The sequence below is a fragment of the Colletotrichum lupini genome, chromosome 1, assembly GCF_023278565.1.
Source record: "Colletotrichum lupini chromosome 1, complete sequence".
NCBI lineage: Eukaryota > Fungi > Ascomycota > Sordariomycetes > Glomerellales > Glomerellaceae > Colletotrichum > Colletotrichum lupini.
The window spans coordinates 4,218,147-4,229,269 of record NC_064672.1 but is presented as its reverse complement, the minus strand read 5'-3'; the positions used below and the strand labels follow the sequence as shown (position 1 = coordinate 4,229,269).

The window sequence follows — 11,123 nt, the reverse complement described above, 5'->3', positions numbered from 1 at the left end:
CACGATGGTCCACTTCCTCACCACCGGGGGACGGAATCTTTCGGACTCGGCCCCGGAGTGCGGAGGAGTTTTGGGGATGGGGAAGGGGGAGGGGTGTAGACAAGATGCAAGATGGTCGGATCCCTATAGATGTTCGTAATTGTCATGTTCATGACCTCAGGGGGTTATTGAGTGAGTCACTTGCTTTGTCGGCATCACGAGGGGTTGATCTTGAGATTTGACACCCGAGATTGGCAAGATGGGGGAAACGCAGATTATGGCGTGAGGGGGGAAGATCTTGAGAGATCTTTACTGCGTTTTTCTTAACGGTTTCAGCCACACCTTTTGGGATCTTCTCATCGAAAGACAACCTGCGTACGATGTCGTCAACGGGACAGAGTCAGAATAATCGACGATTTGAATTCTTCATGATCTGATCTGATCTCATCGAGACCGACCCCAAGACTGATGTCTCGACACCCCCTCAGTGATAACCCGCGGAGGCGAGGACGCCGACCATCTGGAAGGGAGCCGGTCATTCCAAGAAAGGCTCCGAAATGGCTTGCGTCCCTCTGCGAAACCGGACATGATTACCCTCCTTGCGCTTGCGGCTCCGCAATCCGCGGATTCTCGTTGAAGAGCTCAATCCAAGCCATGCTAGGCTTTATTACCGGTTATCGTGAAAGCTACTCCCGACTTAAGTGATAGGGCTGCTTATAATGCGGGTGAGGTCGGGAGAGAAGGACAGGACAGGACCCTCCCCGCATTGCGTGCGATTACGCTCGCTGCAATGCAGATAAGACCAGCGGACCAGCTCCGTTAGTCGCGGGGTAACTCTTGTCCCAACTTATTTGAATGGAGACGCTACGATTGGTTGGGATAATCGACATCCAGATAGGCAAAGCTGCTTACCTTTCGCAGTAATAAACCGGGGCCCGATGCATTCCGTTTAGAACTCTAGATCAACATAGTCCGTCTTTACGGCCGCGAGGAACAGGACCCTTAGAAAATCCCTTGCCGCGATTGCGGAATTGTGCACACCGCGGTCCCGCAACGTCGAGGTGGCGGCGCGGCTCTCTCTCGTCTCCCAATTCCGATCATCCCAGAGCAGCAAAGAGAAAAAGGACAGTATTGAACGGCGGCGCGGACAACATCCGTAGACGCCTCCCTTTAACCGTCGGCTCGGGTTCCAGCGAGAAGACTCTGCAACGATCCCTCATCCAACGGGCTAAAGAGGAGAGCCATAGCCTGGACGGGATGGGTTTGCTCCCCTTGTCTTTTCTCGGCTCCTCCTCTCCCAGTCCCCGCTCCTTGGGTTCCTGGACCCAAGCCAACTCCAGTGGAAAGGCGTGGCAGAGTGGCAGAGTACCAGAGAGCATGGCATTGGCAATCAGCCAAAACCTGGGAACGGTGGAGTCCTGATGGAAGGGTCCCTGCACCGGGATGGGTTCCCGGCGCCTGGACCTCGTTCTTGCGGTTTGACGGGGGGCTTCACCATTTATCCAAACACCACTCCCCCCCCCCCTTGCCCTTAGATTGGGGCCTTGGAGAGTCTGAAGCGGAGCTCTTGGAGTCGTAACGGAAAAAGGTGATTGGCAAATTTCGGGAGCCAAACGGGATGCCCCGGCGAATCCCAACGTGTCAAATCTCTCCCACTTCTCTTCCCTCAGTTCCCCACCGACACCGACGACGGGACGATCGCTCCCGGGGTCTGGAGAGGGCTCTAGACCCTTTCCGGTCTTTGCGCACTTGCCTGTTTTGTCATGGACTCCTCATGGGCGGTGGAGTCAGCAATCATGGAGACTGGAGCTCCTCTTCGGTGCAAAATTCTGCCAGATGAAAAGTCCACATGGGAAAAAGAGGGCCTCACGGGTTATCAGCGGCGGGATTACTTTCAGCTTGACTTTAGGAAGAGGAGGAATTTGGGAAAAGAAGAGATATGGAGCACTTTAGGAAGCTCTGGAAGCTTTTTCTGCCAGGTCTGCTTGCTAGTGTAGAGAGAAGAGGGAGTCTCATTAACCAAATGGATGAAGTCTCGTTGGAATTTTCGAAGAATGCGGAAGGAGAATTGGTAGGACTAGGCCGGCTTGTAGGTAACTTTTACCCAACGGTCCTTTTGACAGACATCAACAGTGTCTAGCAAAAAGACCCTGTCTACTCTCCCTGCCTCTCAACTTTTCTCAAGATCCCATCTCAACCCCCATATGCGAAAAAAAATTCTGACAAGCGGTATCCATTCACCCGCTGCGTTCGGCGCCTCTCTTTTGGTCTCGGTGCTTCTTTTCCCGCCGAATCATTCCCCGTCACCAAGCTTCAACACCCGACCTTCTCGAAGCTTTAGATGCTTCAAAGAAGACACCCCAATAGCTAAAGCAAAAGAAGGCCCTTCTTTGACTAGATGCTCCGCTTTTCCGAGGCTCTTCTTCGGCATTACGGCAAGCTCGATTGGTGACAATTGAACGGTTCAGAGGGGAAAGCTCTCTCGGAGCCTCTCTCCGCAAGGTGCTACACCCCCGGTCCGAAAAGAAAATTCCTTTGCAGGGAAAATTCTTCCATGTGGCTTCTAAAGTGCCGTCAGAGTTTCTCCGCCTTGGAGAAATTCATCCAAGTGGTCGAAGATGCCGGGATTGCTCCACTCCACACCAGCCCAGCCGTCTGGTTTGGCACTCAAAGCGCTTTGCGCGTCGAGACCGCGGTACCGCGTAATCCTCGTCTCGGTGTCGTTTCGGTAAACTCGAGTCGTGGAGACACCTACTTTCTCGTAGGTCAAAGTCAAAGTGGTAGTCGGAGAATCTCCGACGCACACACCTCTCAGTCTCTCAGTCTTTTCACATCGCGGCCTTTTCTCCGGGGTCTCTCGAGTTCGGGTGGCTCATGAATCGCGTGTGGCGCAACCCAACCACAACCTCTTTCTTACCGTCGTTTTCCAGAAGAACCTTGGAAGACGTGGGCAAGTCGTCCGAAAGGGCATTCTCAAGCGCAATCGTCACCAAAAGCTTGTGAATTTCAGGGACGCAACGCGAACACCTGAATCAGTTATTCCCCGAACTGCAGCTTCGACGTCAACTATGACTTCAGTCTTTTGACATGATGAACAACTTTGAGCGTCCCTTTTCCCGTTCCATCATCCAGGGCCCTTCATACAACGATGAAATTTCTGTTCAAAATTTTCAACACGCCCCCTCCTTCTTTTGTCGAGATATCAAACGACCCTCAATTTTGTCTCTTTTCCCGGCCGGCAAACGTGGGTATCTTCAAAGTTGACAATTTCTGGCAATATAGAGACTCAGTATCCGTATTACACACTGGAATCAAGATTCTAGCATGTGGGGGCGTGTGATCCCACAAGGCATGCCACGCGAATTGGCCACCCGCACAGAACTTTTTTTGCTTCTCGCTTTAAACCACGCTTCTATCGTCGTTCCGCCGTCATCCTGAAGCACTGGCCCCAAGGGAACTGACGTTCTTTTTCGGGAGACTGACTAGTGTACGCTATTCAGAGAGCGCGCAAAAAAACTTGGCTTGGATCTCAAAGGATGACCAAACCTGGGGAAAACCGGGACGGCGAATTGGTTGGTGGTTGTTGGTTGCCCGGGTCTGAAACCCGAGGCGTTCAAGCCACACACAAGTTGTGTAGTTCCGTTACACCGACACACACCGGGCAGGATTCCCCAATCGGTATCAAACGTCGCTGTTCCTGTTGGTTTGGCTGGTTGGCTGAACGTAAACCCGGCGACCAACTCTGACGCCGTCTGCAACTTCCCGTGTGACATCAACCCCGCCTCTGGATACAGCTCAAAGACGAACCGGGTTCGGCTGTGTTGTTTTCCTTTCTCTGCCTACCTTACAGGCCAACAGATACCTGTTCCTCGGGGGTGACCTATATCTCAGCCCAGCAATGAGTGGGAACAAAGAACAATCAGAGACGAAAGGTGCAAGACAAGCCGACGGAGCAAACATTTTGTGTTTCCTCGATCCAACCAAAAGTTGCACATCCATCGTTTGGGCTCCTTCGTTTCGCTCTCGGAGACCCCTCTGCCGTCCGATCAATGGTTTCGGGACGGGTTCCGTTTGGCGTTTGGGAGGAGCCCAGTGATCTGCTACAAGCACAAGCACAAGCGAGAGGAAGAAAAGAACTGGACCGCGGCGTCTGTCTACGAGTCTCCAGACCCGTATCCGTAAAACCCCCCTCCCCATACTTGTAGAGCTTGAGCATTGGACGGAACGGTTCATCCGCATTCTTCAGTTGCCAAGACCTCAAGGCGGGAAACTCAAAAAAAGAGAGTATCCGTATCCGCCGTTTTCTTTCTCCGCCTGCGCAAGCACCAGCAGGAAGCGCATGCACGATTGACGGATGGCCCCCCGGTAAACCGTGTTGTCAAACTTCCTGGACAAAACGTGGCCGTTGAGGGGTCGAGGGGTCGTAGTAAATTTGCCCGAAACGGCAGGTTCGGTTCGGTCTAAACGGATCGACCGGTACCAAAACGTCGAGATCACTTTATCCGCCGTTACCGCACCTCTTATCGCAGCTCTGGCAGCTCTCGGGCCTTTCCGAGATAAGATACGAGATATCCATGCCCGAGCAAGACATTTTACGGTGAGTGGTGCGCGTGGGGTTTTAGGTACCACCGGCGTCCGGCACCGATACGGACCGGGCTTATCTCACCGCGCAGCTTCGTATCTGTAAGTGTACGGTGACACTCCCATCACGGATGAAGCTTCTCGTATGCTGTCATGCTGTTGGCATTGCTATTTTCGAACCTTTGTCGCTGGAACACCTTAGAATGGACGGATGGCGGTGGCACCACCACGCCTACACTTCAAACAAACGAAGAAAAGCCAGCGACGCCTCTTCCGTCTTTCCCCCTCCTGATAGCGGAGGGGAAAGGTAGAGAGGGGGTGAGCTGGGCTGAGCTCTGAAGATCCTCTACACGGATTTTTGCGCTCGGGGATCCCGTGCCTTTCCGTCCGCAAGCGCAACAAACGCCCTTACGTTTATTTTTGATATCTGGGTGTGTTTGGGGGTGGTAGTGTAAAGAGGCGCAGAGGATTGAACAGCAAACGTCTGTTCTTTCGCGATGCGAATCCCCCCGTAAGCCCCGGCGCCCTAAGCAGAGGTCCGTCCGGGCGAGGGGGGTCCCGTTGGACCACTGACTACGATAAGATACGGATACATACCAAGCCCCGCGCGTGGGCGCACTATTCGTTCGCGACGTCTTTGAGCGAGAGTGCTGGCTGTGTTGGTGGGGGTTTCGTTGTCACTGACTGTTTCCTTCACCGACGATACGGCGGTGGGGAGAATGAGCGTGGGGGTTTGGCGTTTTCGGTGTTTTTGGTGGTTGTGTGTTGTGTGTTGTTGTTGGGTGATGTGATGCGTTTGTTGACCACCACCCCTCCTCTCATACCTTACCTTACCGCCAACCTGCCATACGTAGGTATGTATGTATTCTGCCACCGAAGCCCGGAGGCGGTAAAGCCCCCTCGTATCGAACAACCCAATATTGGCAATTCTTGCAAGAAAAATCTTGGTCGGAAGAGTCGTTCGTCAGAGCTTGCTCTTGTGGCTGCATACGCCTGTTTTTTTCATGCTATTCATGATTTCTTCTCCCAACGGCGGCTGCGGCTTGCGGGCCCCCCGCCCCTCCCAAAGCCCAGGCCCTTTCTTCCACCTACAAGTTACATCATCGTCACCGCCATATGCCAAACACCCATCAGGGTCGAAATACTGCATGCCTTGGGACCTCTCTTTGGGTCTTGAGGGGTGTGGCGTGTGCTGCAGGGCAACGCAAAGGGGGAGATTGATCGGGCAGGAATAGCATCCAAATTGGAACAAGAGAGACAAGAAAGAAAAGAAGACCTGCAGTATCTGCAAGAAATATGACAACTGACAAAGTGAACAGGGCCTGGAGCGGTCTTGGGAGACTCGAGAGTCCTGGAACCCACCCGGGGCAACTCGGGGAATCTCTGCGCGACCGCAGCGTCTCGTCGATCCCAACGCTTGCGAGATTACAGAATTTACAGAAAAATCAAGAGGTACAGAAAAACAAAAGCATACACCCCCGGGACGAAACCCCACGGGCCTGGGTCTGGGTGCCGGCCATGGCCGCCGAGCAGCAGCGGGCAGCATCTCGCAGGTGTCCAGCCTGCTTCTGCCTCGCCTACCACGCTGCCACGCAGTTGCGTGCTTCAGGTGGCAGCGGTCACTGGGCACTGAGCGGTGTCTGTAGCGGTAATACCGTAATCTAGACGCTTTGGTCCGCTGTCGGGAGATGGGCGATCCTGAGCATATCGTGTGTTCCAGGCCTTACTGCGTAGGTTGTCCACCCCTCCGGAGCCGGGCTCCGGAGTGACGAGCACCTCTATCTTACCCCTCCCCCTCACAACCGCCTTACACGACAACCATTTGGTCAGCTCATAGTTAAGGTAGAATGAGGTGAAGATACCAATCACTTTGGAGCCCAATCTAAGCAACGTGGGCATCGCACACAGCACACCCCTCGGCGTCATGTCGAGATACCGCCTTATTCTCGACGGCCTTTGCTCCGAAAATCGCATCCACCCATCAAGACAGTCACAGAGCATCGCAATGAGAGAATCATCCAAAATGACTTCGCCGCGATTCGCGATACTCATCCCACCATCACCTATTACCACGAATAACCCCTCCCCCACGGTCAAAGTGCAGATGACAATCCAAGTTGACAATGCTCATTTCTGGAACGCGACGTGAAATCAGTCGGGCGCGTCCCCATCACATCACACTTCATCACAGTTGACGGATGCCAATAGCACTCGCAAGGTTCAAATACTGGTGTGCAACACAAGAAAAGCGTCTGGGTGACCGCGTCCCATGGCCGGCGCTCGGGACCTGACTGGTCGGGCGCGTGCGAGGGGCCGCGCTCCAATCACCGTCCGGCGCATCGCCCAAGTTTCGAGATGCTCGCCGAGTTCTGTATTGGATAGATAATGTGATGGCCAATCCAGTTCACCATCACCGTTTGGATATCAAACTGTCTGCCTACTCGTCTCATCCCGTTTGTTGCGTGCGCGTCGCAATCACATCTCTCTCCCCTTCATCAGTCTGTGACTCACCCATGGGAAATCATCGGTGATGCGGTGGATGCGAAAAGAAAAAGGTTTCCGTCGGTCGCAGACCTACTCTGCATCTTGCACACCGCGATTTCCCTTCCTCATGCGCACTCATGCAAGCCAGACGCAGATTTCTTGATTATCGCTGCATGCGCCGGCACCCTCTCAGGGCTTCACCTCTCTTCTCTACCTACCACCCCCGGTCTGCTGCCCGCTTTCCCATGTCCCGCTGCATCAAATCCGATAGCGGGCCGCCGTGAGCGCCGTAATGCACACACCACAACCCACAGCTGCCCCCCCCCCCTTCCCATCCCGTTCCTCCGCGTTAGGGTTGCAGGAGGGATATCCAGATACATGTACTTCGCCTTACGTGCGCTACCGGCTACGCAGGCATGCGGAATCCGAAATAAGGTATGCGGTGTGTCTCTGCCGTGTGTGGTGTGGTGTAACCCGTACCGTCGTGACAGACGTCCAGTGCCAACCCAAGCTGAAGGTTGAGGGGCGGGGGGTGGTTTGGGTGCCTCCCCGATTCGCCCGCGATCGTGCAGCTTGCATCCCGAAGGGAAGAAAAAGAAAAAGAAAAAAGGGCAAAGAGAATCAAGCAAGAAGCAGAAGCAAACGCCCAGAAGCATCGCAAGCTGAAACCGCATCCCTTTAGAGGGAAACTAAACACCCCTGTCGAGTTCAGGTTTGGGTTCTGCCACCCCTCTATCCATCCATCGATGCTTGCCTCTTCAACTCAGCTGCATACGGCACCCGTGTTCACCGCTCTCGATATAATCACAAAATGATTTTGAGAACGAATGACAATACTACGGATACAAATGTCCAAAAAAATGACCGATGCGTCTCATCCTGCGTATACGTCTGAGGATCCTTGGCATCGGAGAATGAACTGTCTCTCGGGCTCCCCACCAGCTGTCTCATTGCCCACATCCGCCAGGGGGCAGAATAATCACCCAAGACAAACCTGACTTACCTTAGACAGCAAAAGCAAGGCGATAACAAGACAGGTCCATTCCAAACGATCTCACAGTCTAGACAATTTGGGCCCTTGGGGTCCTGTTTGCGACAACAGACCCCTGTCACGGCCGCCAACTGGCAGACGCACCACTGTGTTGTCTCCGATCGAGTACGCCAGATCGTCAGGGGAACGGAACCCCTCGTCAGGCTTCTCTGGTCTTTGCTTCTCTTACTGCTATCCGCTCTTTGTGCTACGATGAGTGACGTGTTGTCTACGAAGTATGGGGATAGGTATGGGGCGCCGTTGAGGGCGTTACGCATCGACCACACTCAAAGTCGTTTGCTTTTGGGACGAACGTTGGCATGCTGCGGGAGGGGCCACCGCCTTTTCTCTGTCCACCGCTTAGAAAGAAAAACCTCGTCTTGACGAGGGTTGGCCTTCGGCGTCTGATGTTTCTCAGAAGTTGGAACTACTGGCAGTCTTCGTGTTACTTTAAGGTCCTATCAGGAGGCTGTACCTGAGCGTGCCGTAAGTTTGATGCGTAGGGCGCTCTGAGGCATGTATGGCGGTCAGGCACAATATCCGCAAACGCCATTTACCCCTGAGCTGAAAGTGAAGCCGGAATCCAGAGACTCCTGTGAACAGCCCTTATGAGGCATACATGCCAACGATCGAGATCTTCCCATCGATTCCCCTCCGTATCCGTCAAAAGCAACAACCCACATACTGAGAAACCTAACGGTGCTGCTTCATCCGCATACGGTCTCTAACCCTAGCACTCTCGCGTGGGAACTCCCCGCCGGCATCCGCGGCGGTTGTCAAACTTACATGAACCGCACGCAGCTCACCGCTGATCACTTATACAGCCCTCCCTGTAGACCGCTTCATCGGGCCGCGTCGAGGTTCCCACTCATCACACCCCGGAAGAAGACGTTGCGTTCTGCATCTGGCCCCGGCGTGGGTATCCACTTGGTCGGCCCCGTGTTGGCCCGTGTGTTCGGCGCCGGGTGGCCCGCGACTTGCCTAATCGGGATATGGGAAGTCGGGGGACTGGGCTACTTTGGTTGATCTGCAAACGGTCCGTTGGTGTAAGACTGAGTCAGTTCACCACAAGTTATGGTATGCGATGGGCGGTTTCCGTATGTCTTGCTATTCCACGATCGGCTTCAAGAACAAGAGCGGGCGGCTTTTTCTCTCTTTTTCCTACCATGTAGGAGACAAGATCAGTCAAAAGTTCTCTATTATGTCCATTTTGAGTCCATTCTGAAATGTCGCGAAACAAAGACACCAGGAAGATGCCAATCTCTATAATAGCCGCGGAGGCTCATCAATGAGAGACAAGAAGATGAAGTACATGGAACCATGTCGAGCGTCCTGGGACCACCCAGGATTTTCTATAGTCATGATTTTCGGGAATCATACCATCCTCCCATTCTCAACCCAGAGAACACCCAACTTTCTACTCCGCTTCTGTCCTACAAAGGCAGAGTCTCCTGTGCCGCCGAGACGGAACCGTTGTTGACGGCAGCGCGGTGGCCGCGGGCAATGTAACCGTAGGCGGGGTAGTAGGTGTCGAGCCAGGAGAAGAGCTCGAGGGCGCCGGGGGTGTTGCGCCAGTCGCGCATGAGGTCGAGGGAGATGGAGAAGAGGGAGACGACCTGGACGCCGGCGGCGGCCATGCGGTCGTTGGAGACGTCGCGGATGAGCTCGGTGGTGGTGCCCGAGGCCTCGACGTTGGCCCAGACGGAGTAGCCCTCGGCGCGGAGCGACAAGGCCAGGAAGGTGGTGCAGACGTCCGTGGTGATGCCCGCGAGGATGATTTGCGACTTGTTGGCGGCGCGGACGGCGTCGCGGAAGTCGGCGTTGTCCCAGGCGTCGACCTCGCCGTTGCGCTTGATCAGGGGCGCGGTGGGGTGCATGTCGAGGATCTCCTGGGGGAGGGGGCCGTTGGGACCTGTTGATTTTGTTTGTCAGAGATCTGAAAGCAATAAGAGGGGTTGAGAGACTTGTACCGGTCTCGGCGGAGGTGGTCAGCACGACGGGGAGGTCAAAGACCTTGGCCAGGGAGGAGTGAGCGAGCATCGAGTTGCGGTAGAGAGTGGGATCGAAGTCGCGGGCGAGGTTGAAGAGACCCTCCTGCATGTCGACGACGAGCAGCATCGAGTCGTTCTTGTTGAGCCTCTCCCAGGGGACGGCTTTGGCTCGTGTTAGTAGAGCTGTGCTGTATCCTAGGAAACTCGAGATGAAGCCATTGGGTGGGAAGCTTACCATCAGCGTTGGCAACGGCGGAGAAGAGCGCCGAGACGGCGACAGTCATGGAGAACTTCATCTTGAGAGAGGATGTCTTGAGGTATGGACCTTTGGAGAGTTGTTCGAGTCTTTGAGATGAAGGAGACTGTTCTTGATTTGTCTGCTGGATGAGGATGGAAGAAAAAGCGATGATTGAGGCAAGGCCATTGTCTCTTCTTATACAGAATTCTAACGATATACAGCGGAAGCAAAAACGCCCTCTAGTGACAGTAACATCAGTGGCCAAAGTCCCTCATTTCGGAGTAGACTCCGTTCAGCCAGCATCGTGGACGAACGCGTGGTTGTCAATGACCAAGCCAAGCACGTTATCGACAGGTGGGGTTTCCAATAGATCCGAATCCTAGAAGCATAAGGAACAATTCCGAATAGTCGACATGCAAGATGCAGGGCATTGTCAAAGCCTTGCCCGTCCCTCCTTGATAGGAATTTCCCCATTAGGAAACATGCTGAAGTCGACGATGGGGAAAAGGCACATGGCTTTTGGCAAGCATTCTGTAACCAAGACGTTGGACGTTAGTAAGCTCCCCTGGTTCATCCAATGCCACAGCGAACCCAGCAAGCCTTTTCGGTAGTTTGCGATGGTTGTCATTGGGTGGTTCACGCTTACCGAGCGGTCCTGGGTTGCTTCGAGGTGGAACTCCGCTCGGTGCGACCCACACCCGCATATTGAGATTGTGGAGAAAGGTTACCAGTGCCGTTCTTCTCTGTAAATCCGGTCTCCATCATGGAATTGGTCTTTCTTCCGAGATCTCATTGCTGGGGGGAAGTTGATGCGTGGGCT

General features: G+C 54.1%; 3 protein-coding genes across 3 annotated transcripts; 1 reads left to right on the top strand and 2 right to left on the bottom strand.

Annotated features, from left to right (window-relative positions):
* Nucleotides 1-238: 238 nt before the first annotated feature.
* Nucleotides 239-2,320, top strand: CLUP02_01248 (uncharacterized protein; the record flags this gene model as incomplete). The annotated part of the gene is made up of 9 exons (XM_049280290.1): nt 239-261; nt 316-378; nt 468-658; nt 781-818; nt 951-1,012; nt 1,086-1,394; nt 1,539-1,822; nt 1,893-2,050; nt 2,120-2,320. 9 exons carry the CDS (start codon nt 239-241, stop codon nt 2,318-2,320), a joined length of 1,329 nt encoding a protein of 442 aa, XP_049136247.1.
* Nucleotides 2,321-5,524: 3,204 nt separating this feature from the next.
* CLUP02_01247 (uncharacterized protein) lies at nt 5,525-6,106 on the bottom strand (the record flags this gene model as incomplete). The annotated part of the gene is made up of 1 exon (XM_049280289.1): nt 5,525-6,106. The coding sequence occupies one exon, from the start codon at nt 6,104-6,106 to the stop codon at nt 5,525-5,527; it is 582 nt and encodes a 193-aa protein (XP_049136246.1).
* Nucleotides 6,107-9,507: 3,401 nt separating this feature from the next.
* Nucleotides 9,508-10,361, bottom strand: CLUP02_01246 (isochorismatase; the record flags this gene model as incomplete). Its single annotated transcript, XM_049280288.1, has 3 exons — nt 9,508-9,986; nt 10,045-10,227; nt 10,301-10,361. The coding sequence occupies 3 exons, from the start codon at nt 10,359-10,361 to the stop codon at nt 9,508-9,510; spliced, it is 723 nt and encodes a 240-aa protein (XP_049136245.1).
* Between the last annotated feature and the right edge of the window lie 762 nt (nt 10,362-11,123).